We start from the raw sequence: 20,553 nt of genomic DNA, 5'->3' as shown, positions 1-20,553 counted from the left end.
CTTCAGCTACTATTTTTACACTATTTTCCCTTCAGCCTTGCATGTTGTGCAGTATTTTCCGACACCACTTCAATTCTCCAACTGGGTGTCCAACAACTCAATACGGTTCTGATGCGAACTACCCGGAGTTCGCATCAGATGCCCCAAGTTAAAGGGCTCAGGCCCACAAGGCTGACCCACTTCAGACCCACCTGCAGATGGGGTGCCCAGACCCCTGACACTGCTGCATGCCCAGCTGCAAACTCAGTGGTTTCTACAAAACCCTCTTGTGTTCAACTTGCTAGAAGGGCTTATAGAACTCAAGACAACATTTTACTGGAGTTCCTATCGTGGCTCAGTGTGGTAATGAACCCAACTAGTATCCATGAGGAAGCAGGTTCGATCCCTGGCCTCACTCAGTGGATTACGGAGCTGGTGTTGCCATGAGCTGTGGTGTAGGTCGCAGATGCGGCTCAGATTCCAAGTTGCTGTGGAGTAAGTCGGCAGCTGTAGCTTTGATTCGACCCCTAGCCTGGAAACTTTCATATGCCGTGGTTGTGACCCTAAAAAGACAAAAAAAAAAAAGAAAGAAAGAAAACACTTTACTTATGTGTACTGATCTATTGTAAAGGACACAACTCAGGACAACCAAATGAGAGATGAATAAGGCAAGGATGGGGGAAGCGGGTGCGTTTCCCCCAAGCCCTCTCAGGCTTTGTATCCTCTTAGCACTTTGTTTTGTTCACCAACCCAGAAGCTCTCCGAATCTTGGAACTCAACTCGGAGTTTTTGTTTTGCAGAGCTCCATGTCCAACCTCCCCTCCCCTCCCTTCCCAGCTCAGTGGATGGGGCTGAAAGTTGCTCTCTCTGGTGACCTGTCCCACCCTAAGGTTATCTAGGGGTCCTACCTTAAGTCACCTCATTAGCATAAACTCAGGTAGGATTCAAAGGAAATTTTAAACAAAAGACACTCGCATCACTCAGGAAATTCTAAGAGTTTTAGGGGAACTGGGGACAAAACCCAAATATTTATTATACCACACACACACCTTTCCTTCAGTTTTCCATTTATCAAAATTCTCAACTTCTATGAAACTGCCACTGAAAACAAACTGCCCCTTTAGTGCACCTCACTGCTGTCCTGGCCAGCCCTGTGTCCTCCACAAGTCAAACCAAAGGACAGCACAGGCAGCTGGCCTGCGGTGGTGAGTCACGGTCAAGGAAATGAGTGATGCCTGCTCAGCCTTCAGCCCCCTCATGTCTCCCCTCTGGGTCAAGGAAACAGTAAAGAAGGTGAAACAGAAACAGGACTGCAGGTATTGTCCAAGCTCTCAGACAAGTCAAAGCCAACCCAGAGTCCACAGAGCATAGCACAACTCCAGGTCAGGGTGGACAGCAAAGGACATCAAGCCACTCTCAACAAGAACAACAGAAGAGATCAGTAACCATACATGGCTATTTATTTCATACAGGCTCTGTACAAAATATTTACACAGATTCTTTACAGAATAGTAAACCACCTGAAGGTAAAAAGATAATGCTTTCTTCTCATTGGCAGGGGAGAATCCTGTGGTTAGCAAAGCTATGAAACAAGTGAACTTTCTCCTTCCTAGGCCACAACGGTAGCAAATGCCACCTGCTTCCTGGGATCCAAAAAGCCCTGGCAGAGTTCCTGCTGTGGTGCAGTGGGTTAAATGGGTTGCTGCAGAAGTCTGGGGTTCTACCCTCAGCCCGGCAAGTATCCAGGGTTGCTGCAGCTGAGGCTCGGATTCAATCCCTGGCTTAGAAATTTCCATATGCCACGGGTGTGGCCATAAAATGAAAAACAAAAAACAAAAAGCTGTGGCCTTGGGCTCCTGATCACATGCACCCCCTTTCCTCTTCCCCATCAATTCCTTATTTACAGACAGGCCCAAGGGTCTTCGGCAGGGGGGCTGATGCTGTCCGTCTGGAAAGAGGATGTGAGGACAAACTTACTGTGGGAGAACCTGTCACATCATCTGGATCCTAGCAGAATTTCCTTTGTCTTGATGAATCTACCATTTTCTAGATTAATCATCGGCATCACACTCAGCCCAGTTGGGACTCCTGCTATGGAGAATGATCCATCACTTTGAGCTTTTTTTTTTTTGGCTGTAAAGTGCTTAGTGTAACTCAAGGGTAGAGAGACGCCTCTCCTAAGCACTCTGGGCTCGCGGCTCTTGCCAAACCAAAGGCCCTCCACTCTGCACACTATGGGTGTACGGGGAGGAAGCAGAGGTCTGACTGTGGTGGGTAGTGTGCTTCTGGCACGTTTAAGAAAACACCTGCCAAGAGAGAACAGTGCCCGCAACAGACCGGAAAACGAAAGTACACGGCTGCTTCATACTGTACACCTCAATTCCTCAAAGCAGCAAAAGGCACTTTTTTTTTTTTTTAAAGCCACAGTTAATCTAAAACAAACCTGGCTTGGCTTACAGGAAAAGCTGTACTGAAGAAGTGAATGATCCGTCTTGTTCCCTAAGGCCTAGAGAGTCCTCAGGAAGCCTGTGGTAGGAAGCTGGCTGTCCCTGGCTCCCAACACACTCTCCAGGCTGCAGTTTGTCCCTTTCTGGGCACTGGCAAGTTCCCAATGACATTTCCAACCAGGAAGGAGAGACCAGCAGTTGAGGAGGTGAGTCAAACCCCCACAACAAGCCAAAGTAGTAAGTAGGTGCCTACTTGAGAGAAAAACGGGAGGAAACAGGAAGGAAGGAAGGAAAGCTGGACAAGGAAGTAGGGGGCTGTTCATAAACAGTGACTCTGGCTAAAGTGAGATGTTACACAACTGAGCAGAAAAGAAACTCAGCATTTCAGAAGCTCATCTTTCTGATGAGAGCTTTCTTTCTTTTTTTTTTTTTTTCCAGAAGGAACTATTTAAAAGTGAGGGTACTTTACATGTTGGCTGTATATAATTCTAAAAATAGTAGCACTTTACATGTTGGATGTATGTAGTTCTAAAAATAGTAGTAAAAGTGTCTTTTATAAGCATCATTGTGTGGCTTGTGGAAGAGAATAGAAAGAAAAAAAAAAGGCAAAGCCAGCTGATGTCTGGGCCCTAAAACTTAACATTCCTTTTTGTCTGACTGGAAACACCCAAGTGAGTTCTAGGCTGAAAATAAGATTTACCGAGTAACCTAGTTCACATATGTCGCTTAGATTTCTGACCAGCTAGTGGAGCTATTCTCAGAAGGGGCCAATCTTGCTCCCGGGCTAGTCTCCTCTGCCCCCTCGCCTTCACTCCAAGGTCTGACTTCTTTGTCCAGCTGAAGCAGACAGGACGGATAGAAGGAGCCGCCAGAAGGGCATTCAGTGGTCCAGCTAAGATGCCCCCCGGTGACCAGGCCCAGTGGGTTCCAAAGGCAGCTGTGAGCTACAGAAACCCATTCCCTCCAATACAAGAGGAGGCCGTGGAGCGCCCGCTCAGAAGCCCACTGTGAGTGAGAAAGAGTTCTGTGCTCAGGCCCCCAGGTGCCCGCGTCACACAGGCTCTGCAATTGGCCTCTGAAGCAAAGGCAACCATGGATGGGGTGGGGGAAGGGTGGCAGGAATAGAAAACCCTCGACAGAAACCCTTTTAATAAAGGAAATTCCACCCCCTCCCAGTCGGTCCATGGAAGGGTGAGACCTTGATGTCATGTTAGAGGAAGTGTCTTCTCTGGCATTTAGGGAAACAGCTGCAGTTGAAACTTTGGGGCCCACTCCAGGGCACTCTTCACCACAGCCAGAGCAGCCGCTCCAAGTGCCACCGTCAGCCCCATCACCGCCAGCTTCACAAAGCGGTTGGTCCTTGGTTTGGTCAGGACATCTTTTGTTCGATCCTCAGGCCGCAGAAGTCCCCGAAACCGCTGCCTCAGCACCATGTCAGGCCTCTGCTGGGCTGATGCCAGCTCAAAGTCTTTGAAGGTAGAGGCTGCCGTTCTGCAGAGGAGATGGAGACGGAAAGAAGGAAAGAGGATAAAAGAGGAAGGAAAAAACCTAGATTAAACAGTCTGAGGGCAGAGCCATCCACTGCTCCGAAAACTCTTCTTTAAAAGGCCCATGAAGTCATGAGTGGGGATTGTGCTGGCTCAGGCACAGGTCTCTGGAAACAAGCACCCTCAGCCCTGTCCCCACCCGACACAATCTTCCACATTTTTGCTCACTTAACAACACCCTGTTCAACCTGGGCCTCGGCCGCACTCACCTCTCGGCCTGCTGCTGGGCAGCTGCCTCCCGAGCAAGTTCGGACGGGGGAAACTGCACAAAGAGGTCTCCTGCTCTACTGATCAGCGTCTCATAGGGCAGGTCCTGAGGGATCTGGGACAACAGGTGGTGGACCGAGGCCATGTCACAGTCACAGTCCAGGACTTCCTGCTCTCGATACAACACGATCTGTGGGGAGCGAGGCTCGCATCAGAGACCAGAACATACAGGGCCTTGGCCACTTCATTTCGTTCTCCTTAAAGATGAATTTAAATTGGTAATGAGCAGGGCTCACTTCAAGTATTCAGCAAAGTCTTGTATCCATCTGGGAAGTAATGATGTACGTATCTGAGTGTTTCTCCCACTGGCTAGACCTTCCTGCTAAGAGGCAAAACTTCCACCCTCTGATGTGAAAGGCTGACCTAATTACATGAAGGCAGATCTTTTAGGAGGAAGGAAGGAGAGGGATTACTGGAGATTCCTGGAACTCCAGCACAGACGGAGCAGTTCAAACAACATAGAGAGAATGGTCTTGCTCCCTTTAAAGAACAATGAAGAACGCTGTGAGCCCCCACCTCCAGCCTCATGCCTGACGATTCAGGGCCTTCTAACAACGGAAGTCCCCAACCCTGATAAAAGACATCTCAACTTTCTATCATAATACCTAAACACTTCTTTTCTTAAACCCAGAAGTTGGCCCTTTCTACTAGGTCCAGGCAATGTCAAGAGAAACCCTGATAGGAGTTCCTGCTGTGGTGCAACAGGTTAAGGATCCGGCATTGCCGCAGCTGCAGCTCGGATTCAATTCCTGGCCTGGGAATTTCCACAGGCCATGGGCATGGCCAAAAAAAGAAACATTGATAATTCATAACGCACATGAGCATTTTAAAGGTTCAGAAGAATCAAGCAGTAAACAAATCTGCTTAACTTTGTTAACCAGCATTTCCCAAAGTTAGTTTTACACAGAAGACGTTCTTCTCCCATGACTCTGCCATTGCCATTCTACAGAACAGTGCCCAGGGACGCCAGCCTGCCAAGTGCTGTCTTTTGCATCTTTCCATAACCACTGGGCATGTCTTTAGGGAAAATGATCAAGCTGGCCTGGGGGGTGCACACCTAGTGACTGGCTCATGGTCTGTACCTACCACAGCTGCAAAGTAAATGGGCATCAGCGGGTGGCAGGCCAGGAAGAAGTCGTATAACCGCACGACGTGCCTGAAGTCTGACAGGACGTGCCCAAACCAGGTGATGAGCCAGCTGAGCGCAAAGATGGTCCCCACCTCAGCACTAGGAGCAAGGAAGTCCAGATGTTAGCTTCCCTTTTGCGTCAAGCCTTCTCCCTCCCTGCGCCTTCTTTGTCCTCAGTGCATTTGGGAAATGCGCTTTCTGGAAAATTCAGCCACCTACAAATCAAGCATCTTCTCTTCACAAAATAGAAAGTCCTTACAATAGGAGTTCCCTTCATGGCTCAGCAGTTAATGAACCCGCCACGATCCACGCGAATGCAGGTTCGATCCCTGACCTCGCTCAATAAGGATCTAGCTTTGCCGTGAGCTGTGGTGTAGGTCGCAGACGCGGCTTGGATCTCCTGTTGCTGTGGCTGTGGTGTAGGCCGGCAGCTGTAGCTCCGATTCAACCCCTAGCCTGGGAATTTCCATATGCCACAGGAGCGGTCCTAAAAAGAAAAAAGAAAGTGTCCTTACAATATACCCAACATTATGACACTCATACCACATTGGGGCCCAGGTTGCCTTATCTCCCCGGAGGCTCTCCTAATGGCCAACAAATGTCAAAAATGTCAACTACAGGAACAGGAATCAGCTGTTTCCAGAGATTATACCATGATTTTCCTTCTGAAAAAGTCGCTCCCTTTTGGGAGGACACAGGCAATATTCTCAGGCTTGAAAACCGTGTTAATTTTATAGTAAACATGAGATGACTGAAACACCTTAAGACACAGCCATTATTTAAAAGAAGAGAGAGAGAGGCAGGCAATGGCCAAGGACACATTTCCAACTAAAGAGAAGAGAAAAGTCACATAAGATTTGCAAAGAAGTATTTCTTCTCTTTGGTATGAGGTGAAGAAAACTACCTTCACCTTGTCTCTCTCACCTGTGGATCCTACAGGACTTTGTGCTTCTCTGGCGGCAATAACCTCAAAGTCTACCTCTGCATACTTACCTTGTCCACCTCTCCCCACTAGATGTAAACTCCTCAAGGGCATGAGCTGTGACATCTCCTGTATCCCTTAAAGAGCACAGCACCCACAAAGTGTTCCAAGACTGTGTACAGAATTGACTTATCCAGAGTGCTGGTAACTGGAAAGGACAATTCGGAAGAACTTAACACTAATCAACATAAGGGGATGATACAACTGAGCTAGATTTGTGAGGAATAAACAAAGGCGAGGAGGAAGCTGAAGAGGGGGGTGTGTGCGCATGTGTGTGGACACACATAAATGCAGACACATATATACCTCTGCATGAAGTCATGGAGTTCTGGATTCACCTGGTCAATGATGGGCATCAGATAGTTTAATATATGCTTGGTGTTGTCCATTGTTGGGTCCATGAAATCCCTAGAGGGAGACAATCCAACGAGCTTGGTCAGACCAAACATTAAATCAGGGGTGGGGGCCGGCAGGGTGGAGTGGGCCTCGAACTAGAAAATGGGCCGGGCTGAAGAGATACCGCCAGGGGGGCTTGAGGAGCGAAGCTCCTTTGTGCTGGTACCTGAGGTGGTGGGTAGACAATTTTTCCACCAGGGATGTGGCCAGCCTCTCGCCTACCACCAGTAGAAACGTGACCACGATGTCGTGGTAGCCCTGGTAGTAGTGCAGCTGAGGGTTGCGCTCCAGGATGAGGAGGATGATGTCGATCAGCTCTTCCTGCAGCCCTTCCCTCTGCTCTTCTGGCATGCCTGGGGAGGGCAGGGCAGGGGAGACGCACCTGAATGCGGCAGGCAGCCTAGGAGGCTAGGAAGCTCGCTGGCAAGGCTAGGAAGACAGCCGCTGGTGGCTTTGCAGAGAAAGTGTTCAATGAAAGACAATAAATTACAACTGGGCAACCCATTCCAGGTCCACACACTGTTGATACCATCTGGCACACAGGAAAGATCCACAGACCAGCAACCTGACAGCGGGGGACCCAGCCAACACCACCTTAACCAAGTCGCCACAGTTCACACTGCCAGTGGTATGACCACTGGACAGCATGTGCCTCCTGATGCCCTGTAGTGAAGAGAACTCAGCCTCGTGTCAGTGGAATTCCTATCAAGACACCTCAATCTTTGAAGGAGGAAATACCAGACAGACCCAAACTGAGGGAAACTTTATATGATAACTGGCCTAGCATAAACTATAAAGGACGTTCCCAGGCTAGGGGCTGAATTGGTGCTGCAGCTGCTGGCCTACCCCACAGCCACAGCAATGCCAGATCTGAACCCAGTGAGCGAGGCCAGGGATGGAATTTGGTCCTCATGGATGCTAGTCAGATTCATTTCTGCTGAGCCACAATAGGAACTCCAAGCGTGATTATAAGAGTCGGGGTTGGAGTTCCTGTGGTGGCACAGTGGTTAACGAATCCGACTAGGAACCATGAGGTTGCGGGTTCGATCCCTGCCCTTGCTCAGTGGGTTAAGGATCCGGCGTTGCCGTGAGCTGTGGTGTAGGTTGCAGATGCGGTTCGGATCCTGCGTTGCTGCGGCTCTGGCGTAGGCTGGCAGCTACAACTCCGATTAGACCCCTAGCCTGGGAACCTCCATATGCCGCCAGGGTAGCCCTAAAAAGACCGCGAGAGCAGCCCAAGAAATGGCAAAAAGACAAAAAGACAAAAAAAAAAAAAAAAAAGAGTCGGGGTTCTCTGGGGTTTTTTTTGGCCACATCTGCAAGCCAGGTATTGAACCCATGCCACAGCAGTGACAATGCCGGATCCCTAACCCACTCAGCCACCAGGGAATTCCTAAGAGCTTTGTTAAAAAAAAACAAAAACAAAAACAAAACCAAAAAAAACAAACCTGAAGTATTTAGGGATGAAGGAGCACCGTGTATGTAATTTATTCTTAAATAGTTCAGAAAAGAATTATGCGTGTGTTTGGAGGAGAGAGAGAAAGCAATACTAAAGCAAATAGAGTAAAAACATAGAAGGAAATCTGGGTAAAAGCTACCTGGGGAGTTCTTTGTCCTATTTTTGTAACTTTTCTGTAGTTATAAAATGACATAAATACAAAAAATTTGAGATGCATTTTCCCCTCAGAACCAAACTAAATATCACAGTTAGTACTGATCTCTTTGATCCAAAGATACAGCTGGAAACAGGGGAGCCCATCCTGGGAGCCCTTTCTGAGAATGCACCCAGTTCTGGCAGTGGTCGGCATGGCTCCTCAGCTCACTTGGCTTTCAGCATAAAAACGCCGACCCCAGGCCTCATGACCTGCGTTTGAAGAATGGCACACAGCACAGCCTTCCTACACCATTAGGTTTTCCAGTCAAAAATAGATCTTGTGAGAGAAAAGAGCTAATGCAAGGCCCAGACTAAATTGAACAAAGGTTTTTAGGTGGAAGTAAAGCTCATCTCTTGCCATATTTTGCCCCACCACTTCTCAAAAAGGCATACTCTAAAAGATAAAAAAGAAAATGGAATAAACCAAGCACTTGGACAGGTACTAAGAGGAAAAAAAAAAATCAAACCTTATTTGAATTTTCAGTATAAAAATGGTCAGCCAAGCTCAGAACATGAATGTGAAAAGAATATGAAACCACATGGGAAGTTCAACCTACAGGAAGATCATAGACTGATGTCACATAAAAGGAAGAGGAATAAAGGGTTCAGAGAGAAAACAGGTTGCCTGGGGAAAAATATGGGATGCATCTGTCCTATGAGGTCTCCTCAAGACCAGTGGGACAGGAAAAGGGGACTGGACCCTAGGCATATACTTTATCACAACCAAGATGGTTCGACCACATTGGAATACAAGGGCCTTTCCAGGGCTCAAGGGTGTAGGCAGGAGAGAAGACCCTTTAACAGACAAAATCCAGCGCTACAGCATAGGTTCAGAAGAGTGAAGCAGTGGGTTTAGAGGCTCCTGTTCTCTCTAGCAATTCTCCTTTCTTCATGGACCTAAAGGTGGAATTGCCAAAGGAAGAGAAATTGATTATCAATATGGGTTTACTGGAGTTCTCACTGTAGCAAGGAGAAATGAATCCGACTAGTATCCATGAGGATGCAGGTTCAATCCCTGACCTTGTCCAGTGTGAGCTATGGTGTAGGTCGCAGATGCGGCTCGGATCTGGTGTTGCTGTGGCTGTGGTGTAGGCTAGCAGCTGGGTCCAGCTCTGATTGGACCCCTAGGGTGGGAACTTCCATATGCCATGAGTGCAGCCCTAAAAAAAAGTAAAAAAACAAAACAAAAAAACACGGGTTTACTGCCTGGTTTCCTTCATTGTGAAAGTAATTACTCATTACTCCTGGGAACGAGGAGGCAATTTTAGGCACAGACTCTCTACCACGTAGTGACTGGCTTTCCGTCCAGGCCAAGGGCCCCAATATATGTATATGTAAGACATCACTATTTATAAATCTAAGCAAATGAAGATATTAATAGTTCTTGTGAGTGACCACTTCCAAACCATTCTGCTCTTTAAAGCCAGACAGACTAATGGCTGTCTCAATTCCTATAAAGTCTTTTCTGTGGCTCTGAAGTGGGGGAGAAACCCCCTCTTCTCATTCACCACCTCTAGGCTAAGAGAAATTATTTTTGGCTCAGGCCTTCACAGTGGGGGTCCAACAGACTGGATTAATGCAAGAATGACTCAGCAGACTGGGAGCACAACAGGTCCCTGGGAGGCAGGATCCTGCATGTGGTCATGCTCTGTGCTGGGATGGAAACTTCCCGGAACGAGCAATCACCAACACAGGCAAGTGAGTGCGACTGAGACAGAAGCCCCCCGCCCAGGAAGACCCAGAGCACGTCTCACCAGGAGGGAACCGCCGTAGAGACCGCCGGACATCCAGCAGCACTTGCTGGTAGTCCTTGCTCAGCTGTCGCAGGTTCTTCCCTATTGGAGGAAAAGGCACACGTTACTGCTGGAACGTCTGGGAAGTCGAATTAAGGAGCAAAACATTCTGACACAACCCAAGAGGGCTGGAAGACACACTGCTGCTTTTTCTTGAAGAGCACATGACTCAAGACACATTTGAAGAGGGAGTCCTTGGTTCAGTTCCAAACATGCTGTTTCATGCAAGTCATGATGACAGTAAGAGGAGGGAGCACAGCTTATCCAGGAGGCAACAGAATGAGGTGGAAAGAGCGGCACTGAAGCCAGGAAGCCAGGAGCCCAGTGCAGGCTGCCACTGTGTATCACTGGGAGCTGCCCTGAATTTCAAAGCCCACCCTGTAAAATGGTGTAGCTCTGCAGTGGAGCCCTCTCAGATTATTATGTGGATCAAAGAAGATAATGAATGTGGAAACCACTGGAAAAATTCTAACATCTGTAAAGTCTACAGAGCACTGACCTGTTCAGAAAGGAGTATTAAGGTAAACTCAAAGATTCTATGGGATTTCCTGTCGTGGCTCAGCGGTAACGAACCCAACTAGTATCCAGGAAGACTTGAGTTCGATCCTTGGCCTCGCTCAGTGGATTAAGGATCTGGCTTTGCCATGAGCTGTGGTATAGGTTGCAAACATGGTGTAGGCCAGCAGCTTTAGCTCCAATTAGACCCCTAGCCTGGGAACTTCCATATGCTGCAGGTGTGGCCCTAAAACGACAAAGAAAAAAATTTCAGATAAACTCTGAAATTCTAAAACTAAGACACTGCAAAACAGGAGAGACTACTTGTGTTCAGGTGCTAAGCCCAATACGGGGTGAAAGTAAGGAGGCGGGCTCTAGCTGTTACCTGTATAATGAGTATACATTTCCTTCATAACTGAAATCAAAACTCACTAGAAGAGCCTGTACAATACAGGCTTCACACACAGACTTCATCTTATAAAGATATGGGAAATTTGGAATCTGACAGAACAGCATCTCAGGATTTACAGTATGAGTATGGCAATGCCTTTTCCTTCCAACCAAAAGCTCACTGCTCTGAGGCAGCCTGGTTCCAAAGATAATAACAATAACGACAACAATATAATAATAAGTGGCAACTTAAAATATCTACTCAGCTGTACCACGACACTGTGACAGTGTGAACTTTATTGGCAGAGGCTATTGGGGTTTTTTTTTTGTCTTTTTAGGGCCACACCAGAGGCATATGGAGGTTCTCAGGCTAGGGGTCTAATTGGAGCAATAGCTGCCCACCTACGTCACAGCCACAGCAATGCCAGATCTGAGCCACGTCTGTGACCTACACCACAGCTCGTGGCAATGCCGGATCCTTAACCCACTGAGCGAGGCCAGGGATCGAACCTGCAACCTCATGGTTCCTAGTCAGATTCGTTTCCACTATGCCACAACAGGAACTCCCGGCATAGGCTGTTTTAATCATCTCTAGTACTTACACACATTAGGAGCACAGCTAGTACTTGCCAAATGAATGAAAGAATCCCTAGCACCTGGACTTTTGCCAAGAAAGCAATAATGTTTGCGGAGTGAATGAATGACAATGTGGATTCATTGTTTGGAAGTACTTCCTTTTGTTTTTTGCATTGTATTCTAAGAAACTATTTTTTTTAGTACAAGGGCCTTGCAAATAAGTACACCTGTCCCTTGGTATTCAAGGGGGACTGGTTCCAGGACCACCAAGGATACCAAAATCCATGGATGCTCAAGTCCCTTATATTAAATGGTATAGTATTTGCATATAACCCCTGCACATCCTCCTATTACTTTATTTTTAGTAGTTAAAACTTTATTGGAGTACATTTGATTTACAATGTTGTATTAGTCTCAGGTGTACAGCAAAGTGAATCAGTTATATACATACACATATCCACTTTCCCATACAGGTCATTACAGAACTTTGAGTAGATCTCCCTGTGCTATACAGTAGGTCCTTGTTAGTCATCTATTTTACACATAGTAATGAGTATGTGTTAATCGCTTCCTCTTCCTATATACTTTAAATCACCTCCTGATTACTTATAAAACCTAATACAATGTAAATGCTATGTAAGCAGTTGACAAAGCAAGACAAATTCAAGTTCTGCTTTTTGGAACTTTCTAGAGGTTTTCTTTTTTTTTTTTTTTCTGCAATATTTTTGATGCATGGTTGGCGGAATCCTCAGATGTGGAGGGCCAACTGTAATAGCTTTTCACAGAATTATAGAATTTTAGAATTCAAAATGGTCTTAGCATTTCCTTACAAAAAGCTTTTTTTTTTTTTCAAAGGACTGGAGTGGTATTATCTCTCCCCATAGGTCCATATTTCTCAAAACGTAGTCCATCTGCATCAGAATTAGGTGGAGTGCTTGTGAGAATATAGATTCCTACAACCCACTTTCCACCCCCCGCCTTTTTAGGGCTACACCTGAGGCATATGGAAGGTCCCAGGCCAGGGGTCCAATGAGAGTTGCAACTGAGGTCTATGCCACAGCCACAGCAACACCAGATCCGAGCCACATTTGTGACCTACCTCCAAGCTTGTGGCAATGCCAGATCCTTAACCCACTGAGTGAGGCCAGGGATTAAACCTGCATCCTCATGATATTAATTGGGTTCTCAACCTGCTGAGCCACTGTGCAAACTCTAGATTCCTACAACCCACTTTTAAGTGAATGTAAACTGGAATATGCATTTTTAATAAACTCCCCTACCTAGCCAGTAAAAGCTACCTACTCACCTACCTAATAAAGGCTCATTCCATTTTTTAATAAAATTCTACATAGCAGTTTGGTCTTATTTTCAGAGTAGGCCCAAGTATATCCTAAAATGCTAGGTTTATTCATCTACTCTTGCTTTGAAATGAGCATAAAAAACAAAGACCCTGGACTTCTTTTTCCCTGCCTCCTAGACAAGCTCCCCTCATAGCACTCCCTTCCCGCGTTACCTGATGTAGGAGGTGGATCACTGGTGTTGACATTGAGGAGCTTGGGCCACACTTTCCGTCTGATCTCATCAGTCAGCAGCCCTCCTTCACTGATAGCCATGCGTCTAAGGGCAGCCACATCGGTGGGGTCACTGTTCAGAGCCTGGTAGATCTCTGCCACTTTCTTTTTCTTTTTGGCATTAAAGTCTGCAAAACAAGGAAAAGGGCATTAGGCACATATTCAGCATGTGTACATTTTCTGTTCAGGGCTCTATCTCCTTATTTGGTTTGATGTACAGATAGGTATATTTAAAGTGAATTTACTGATATTTAATTAGCATACAGTGTGTGAAACACTAAGGAGATATACCATATAAATAACACACAAGGAATTATAATAAATGCACAGTACATTCAGGCATATCTAACGGTTATTGTTTATGTTTTCCTAATAGAATGCTTGTGGCTTTCTTAAAACTAAACTTTACAGAGCATACATATCTCCTAATATAATTTTCCCTATTGTTTTTAGAAGAAAAATATATACATGTGTATCATCAAAATTCAATACTACGTTTTTTTCTTTTGTCTTTTTTGGCCCCACCCATGGCATGCAGAACATCCTGGGCCAGGTTTGAACCCACTCCACAGAAGTGACCCAAGCCACAGCAATGACACCAGGTCCTTAACCTGCTGAGCCACCAGGGAACTCAAAAAAGTAACTGTTTCTTAACAATCATATTAATTATGGATGATCAGGAAGTAATGTTTTAAGCATCTTACATACTTATATGGTAGTTTGTTATTTATACACAGGCATTTTACTGTGTTTAAATTACTCTTTTGGGAGACTTATTGAGAATTTGTGGTTAATGTGCATCATATTATAATTTTTCTATTAAAAATAATGAGGTAATAGGCTCTCAGAGACTTCATGCAGAAAGTCTAGTATAAGGAACAGAAAACACAAGAAAAATTAAACAAAACACCAAAGAGATGTCACAAAGCAGTGCACTATAATTGCCCAAAAAAGGTATGTGCAGACAGCAAAGAACTCAGAGACTGCTGTGGGTCAGGCAAATCAGAGAAGGCAAGAGTGCAATTTCCAAAGAAAGGGTAGGATTCTGAGAGGCTGGGAGAGCAGAAGGAAGACATGGAGACAGGAAACACAGGCTCTTTCATTAAACAGTAAGTGGGTTCATTAAAAAATGTTTATGTAGCACATACTAGATGCAGGGTACTAGGGCTAGTGTAAAGTGGAAGATAACACTGGGAGGCAGGCTAGGTTTTAGGGAAGACTATCTTTGGAAGTATGTTAGACTTTAGCAGGGACTAACATCGGAAGGCAGATGAGTCTTAGACAGATACTAAGCAGCTTTCCTCAGTAATGTCCTTTTTTTTGTCTTTTTAGGGCCTCACCCAAGGCATATGGAGGCTCCCAGGCTAGGGGTCGAATCGGAGTTGTAGCTGCTGGCCTACGCTACAGCCACGGCAATGCCAGATCCAAGCCACATCCGCAACCTACACCACAGCTCACAGCAACACCGGATCCTTAACCCTCTGAGCGAGGCCAGGAATCGAAACTGTGTCCTCATGGATATTAGTCAGATTCATTTCCGCTGAGCCACAGCGGGAACTCCAGTAATGTTTTATTCTGAGGCAACAGTCTACAAATTGTAGACTGACAAACCCGCACATTATTAACACAAATAAAACTTGGAACTAATGGCCGTGTTTACCTATATATGACAGCTGTGATATAAACTACATAACCAGCGGCACTGATTGGTTTGGAATTAACCTGCAATTGGAAGTGCAGGCAGGAAAATAATGCAGGTGCATTTTCACCCAGGTAAACCTGTTCTCCTGGCTAGACTGTCATTTCTCCTGGTGACCTAGCAGGTCACCATCTGTTTCGGCTTGTCTGAGAGATTTCTGGTTTATAGCCATAGTTCTGGCATAACTATTCAGAGTAAACCCCTTCTGCTATCTTGCACTCTCAAAAATGTCCCGAGTTGGACGCAAAATTAAATGGTTACTCTACCTAGAAATCATGAAAAATCAAGTCCCAATTAATTCCCTCTGTCAGCACAGCACCTAACGAGTCAAATGTTCTTCACAAAGTGCTTCAAGTTCTTGGCTTGGGCATGTCTCGCCTGCCATCCATCCATCCATCTATCCACCCATCCATCCATCCACCTGTCCATTAATCTATCCGTTCATTTATCAGCCCCCCAACTAATGTGCATCTACTTGTAGTAAGCACTGTACTGGGAATAAAAATACGAATATGACTCCTTCCCTCCCAGCCCTTGAGAGGCTCACAGTTGGTGGTGGGGGGCACAGTTACTATATATGCATAACAGAATCACAAAGAAATATAAAAATCCAGAGGTAAAAATGACTACTTCTGAGGCAATCAGAAAAGGCTTCACCAAGAATATACTCTGGTACCTCCTTAAAGAATAGTTTGCACAAGGACGTGTGTTGAAGGGAGAGCATTCCAGAAAGTCTGGTTATCCCACACTCAAGGGGAAGAAGGGTCAAAGGGCCATCCCTTGGAAGAGGAGGCTGTACGTTTTCAAAGAGGGATCGTGAACACAATAGGAAACAAACAAGACTTTATATAACAACATATATAAAGTCTGAGACAAAATATGAGCAGGAATTGAGATAATTTCCAACAAAGAAAAAATTACATATTAAAAAAAATTTTTTTTAACTTAAGAGTGTGCTGGTACTTTCCACACATCATAAATTGAAAATACTTAAATGGGAGTTCTCATCATGGCTCAGCGGAAATGAATCTGACTAGCACCCATGAGGATGGTTCAATCCCTGGCCTCGCTCAGTGGGTTAAGGATCCAGGATTGCCGAGAGCTGTGGTGTAGGTCGCAGACGTGGAGAGGATCTGGCGTTGCTGTGGCTGTGGTGTAGGCTGGCAGCTGCAGCTTCAATTCTTCCCCTAGCCTAGGAACATCCATATGTGGCCCTAAAAAGAAAAAAAAAAATCACATTTAAGCGGTAATACTAAATATTTCTTGAGTAAGCTGACATTTAGAAATCTTATTAACCTATTTGCTAAGAGTATGGAAAATTTTCCTCATTTTGTCTAGACATATATCCACCCTGCCCCTCTTTCACTTAAGCTATTCAGCAATCTGGGGGAAAAGGAAAATCGTTCGCTTGTGTCTTGGGGGAAATAACACTGTTTGTAATCAGCTGGATTTCCGGTGGGTTTTGGTAAATAATATGTCAGAATTTTAAGTACTTCTGAACCCACATTGCAGCTCTGATACTTATTTCTCTAAATGCTCTGGATTCTATTTAACTCCTGCATTTCAAATTTACGATCTTCTTGATTCCAATGCTCTGTGGGAACTCAATATATAATTTAGCGTAGCTATTGTTCCTCTGGAAACACTGGCCTAGAGTAAATGACATTATTTTCCCCATACTACTGTTAAGAATACCCTCACCGTACAACTCTAAATAGATTTGTAGGCTCTTTATCTAAAACCACTGGTGATTCTCAGGGTAGAATGCTGCTCAACTGTGGATTTTAGCTGGTGTCTGTTCAGATCATCTTCTGCAGTCCCATATTTTAGTGATTTAAATGTTAGTGGTAGATGAAGAAGGCATTCCTACATGTTCCGCCCCCACACCAAATATTGTATTGCACCTAATGTACAGGCTTTCACTGTGACACAAAAAGGGAGGAGAAAATAGAAAACTCAAGCGAGCTGGAGGTGTATAAATTACACAGCGATAAGGTCAACTGCTAAACTACACAATGAAGGAGAAAAAGTGAGCAGGTCTCAAGTGAACAACTAATTTACACATATCCTCTTCACCTCGGAAAGAAAAAAATTAGAGCTATGCTTGGGATGCTTGGAAAAAATGTTAAAAATTAACGTCTAGTTATCTATTTTAAAAGACATTTAAGATATGGATTTTGGGATAGGACACGTTTCTGGACTTTGGAATGCTATATTTGGGCTTGGGATAAAAGCCTACATTTCATCTGGAGATAGCATACATGAATCCCTTCTTCTCCAATTTCTTAATTGCCCCACTTATATGACAGATGCATTTTATATACTCCAAAGCTGCTATCTTCCAAATTCCTTTAGAGTAAAGGTCTTGGCTTTTATAACCATGACAGAATGGAAGGACTACCCTACAGCTGGCTGCAAAATATAAGACACTGCTATAAATAAATCATCTGAAAAGTACTTCATTCAACAAAGGAAAAACGAGTGGTGTACGCCCTACTTGGCCTGCTCTCCATCAAAATGATGACTTAAATAAGAGGCACCGAAACAATAGTTCCTAACAGTTCAGATAAAGATAGCTGAGTCTGGGAGTTCCCGTTGTGGCTCAGTGGTTAACGAATCTGACTAGGAACCATGTGGTTGCGGGTTCGATTCCTAGCCTCACTCAGTGGGTTGAGGATATGGCGTTGCCGTGAGCTGTGGTGTGGGTTGCAGACGCGGCTTGGATCGCCGGCGTGGGCCGGCGGCTACAGCTCCGATTAGACCCCTAGCCTGGGGACCTCCATATGCCTCGGGAGTGGCCCTAGAAATGGCAAAAAGACAAAAAAAAAGATGGCTGAATCTGTTATTGTCTCAAACCTCTCAACTCTGGCTCTGGAACCCAGGTCAAGATTTCTCCTTCCTCAAAGCAACAGGCATCTCCAAAAGCATTTGGCTTCGGAACTTAATATACCGGAAAGGACAACGACTAAAAATGAGCACTAGTTTACTTTCTCTAAAAGTCTTTCCATATTGGGAAAAAAACAATATTAGTGACTTAGATCAGGCAAATGATCCACATACTTAATAACCGAACCTGATGTGACAGTACAAAATTGCATAATGGTTATTTGGTTTAAGCTTGCATCTCAAGAAAACTCTGAGTCTTCAAATAGAAGTTAAGTAAGCAAACTGAGGCCTAAATCAAAACAATGGAAAAGCCAGTCAGAGGGACAGCCTCCCAGACATAAAGACACCCCCTTCAACTCCTGATACTGATGCTGGAAATTAACTTAAAAATTGATGCCTGAAAAAAAAATTATGCTTGAACTTCGTATCTATACCAGAGAAAGACAGTAGAAGAGGAAATCCTTTATTCTGAGAAAGATCCCTATAAAAACAAAACAAACTGTTTTGGAGGTCCTAATTAGTTTCAACAAACAGTACCCAAATCAGCAGAGATTCATTAACTACCTAAGAAATAAAGACAAGAACACATGAAGAAAGACTGCCTTACCCCCAAAATGCAGAAAAATGTTCTAGAGAGTAACCAATCTGATCATAACCTTTACAGAGGAGAGTTTATAGTGTTAGTAACTTCGCCATTTCTCCAGCATGATTAAAGACAAAGCAAGAACGAACAAGGAGTTCCTGCTGTGGTGCAGCAGAAACGAATCCAACTAGGAACCATGAGGTTGCGGGTTCGACCCTGGCCTCGCTCAGGGGGTTAAGCATCTGGCATTGCCGTGAGCTGTGATGTAGGTCACAGACGAGGCTCAGATCCTGGGTGGCTGTGGCTGTGGCTGCGGTGTAGGCCGGTAGCTACAGCTCTGATTAGACTCCTAGCCTGGGAACCTCCATATGCCGAGAGTGTGGCCCTAAAAAGCAAAAAACAAAACAAAACAAAACAAAACCCAAAACAAAAACAAACAAGAAAACCCCTTCTCATCTCTAAATTCCTCTCATTTAGCCAGAGAAGCAAAATCAAGGAAACTAGGGGGAAAAGCCTCACAGCCTAGGCACAGGGTTTACACTACAACAGGTCACAAGACTCATACCACTTGGGGCAATGACTATTATGCCATGAGGACAGATGTCACACAACACCAGCAAAGGGTTACAAGGCCAAAGGACCCAGAGAAGTAATATGAGGAGTGAGCCCATTTCCATGCAGGATTAGAACAGGAGAAAAGAGGGATAACAGAATGAACCCAGAGACAAAATGTGAATACCTGGTGCTTCATCAAACCATGGGCTGAATATGTGGTTGGTTCTATTATCTTTTCCACGAAAAGACGGAAAAGTGGGAAAATGACCTTAGTCCAACCCAGGGAGGGGAAAAAAGGGTATTTTGCTTGGTAAAGAGGAAACAATAATTTGAACTGTCCTGTATTAACAGTATGGAAAACATAATGGAAAATACAGTGCCCAGAGAAACCATGATTTCATGGAAATTACTGTTTAGTGTAAGACATTACAAAAAATAGAATTGTTCTTCACACAATTAGATAACATTACAAGAGGTGGCACAAGATTGAGACAGAAAATAGACTGGTGGCTGCCAGGAGCTGTGGAGAATGGGCTATGGGGACTGATGGCTTTTCTTTTTGGAATTAGAAATGCTGTGGAATTAAGACAGTGCGATGGTTGCACCACCTTGCCAGTGTACTAAGGACCACTGCACTGGACACTTTAAAGAGTGAATTTCGTGGTAATGAAAAGAAATCTGTGGTCCAGGGAGGCCGTGTCGATCCAGACCTGAAGTTTGGGAAACCGGCCTGACCACTAGGGAGGCGGCCCGGGGAACCTGCAGACGTGGCCCGACAGTCTCGGCCGGCCGGGGACGAGGCTTGGCCTCGGCTCTCAGGGACAGCCAGTTCTCCTCTCCAGATGTGACGAGGCCGGACTCGGGGCCCCCGCCTCGTCCTTCCCACGGGGGACCCGAGTCTGCCGCCAGGGTTCGTCGGGTCGCCTCAGTATCCTCTGACTCCCAATGCCAGGCTCTCTTCCCCTTCAGACGTGACCCAGGCCGTCCGCCTTTTCCTCCCTCACTGTCCCGACCCCGGCCGCGGCCCCGGGCGCACCCCGCGCGCTCGTCTCGGGGCCCCCATCCCGCGGTCCCCTCGGGTGCCGCCCGCGCCTCGGCCCGCTCCTCCGGCAGCCGTCCCCTGCCCCTGCGGCTGTCCTCGCAGGCCGCTCCCCGGCTCCCCGTCGGCTTCCGTACCTGCCTTCTCCGCGCCGCCGTCCCAGCGAGGAGACGTGGGGCCGTCACCCTGCGCACTCCGGAGGGCCATGTCCCGGGGGCCCGGGCACCGGCCCGAGCCCCGGCTGGTGGCGGAGCAGAGAGAAGGCGCGGCTGCAGCTGAGGCCGCGGGATTCGGCGCCGGCTCCGCGGGCCAAGCTCGGCTTGGTCAGCCCGCGGCGCGCAGGCGTCCCCGCGCGGGCCCCGCCCCGTGCCGGCACGTGACCATCCGCTGCGCTGGGGCGGGTGGCGGCGGGGAGGGCCGCGGTCGCCGGGACCCGCACGCAGGCGCCCTGAGCGGCGAGCGGAAGCGCGCAGGGAGCACACCCCTCAGAGTTAGTTCCAGCTCAACTTCTTGGAGTGTGGCGCCCTCGAACAATGTGTTCAGGAGATTTTATCATTTGTTTCGT

At 46.3% G+C, this 20,553-nt stretch overlaps 1 protein-coding gene across 1 annotated transcript; it reads right to left on the bottom strand.

Annotated features, from left to right (window-relative positions):
* TBC1D20 (TBC1 domain family member 20) lies at positions 2,383-20,305 on the bottom strand. The gene is given in 8 exon segments (NM_001244620.1): positions 2,383-3,917; positions 4,183-4,370; positions 5,327-5,468; positions 6,658-6,759; positions 6,914-7,100; positions 10,156-10,236; positions 13,169-13,354; positions 20,126-20,305. Coding segments are annotated over 8 exon segments (1,212 nt in total). The 5' UTR covers positions 20,196-20,305; the 3' UTR covers positions 2,383-3,661.

The sequence above is a fragment of the Sus scrofa genome, chromosome 17 (genome assembly GCF_000003025.6).
Source record: "Sus scrofa isolate TJ Tabasco breed Duroc chromosome 17, Sscrofa11.1, whole genome shotgun sequence".
NCBI lineage: Eukaryota > Metazoa > Chordata > Mammalia > Artiodactyla > Suidae > Sus > Sus scrofa.
The sequence above is the reverse complement of the archived record's forward strand: the minus strand, read 5'-3'. Positions and strand labels throughout refer to the sequence as shown.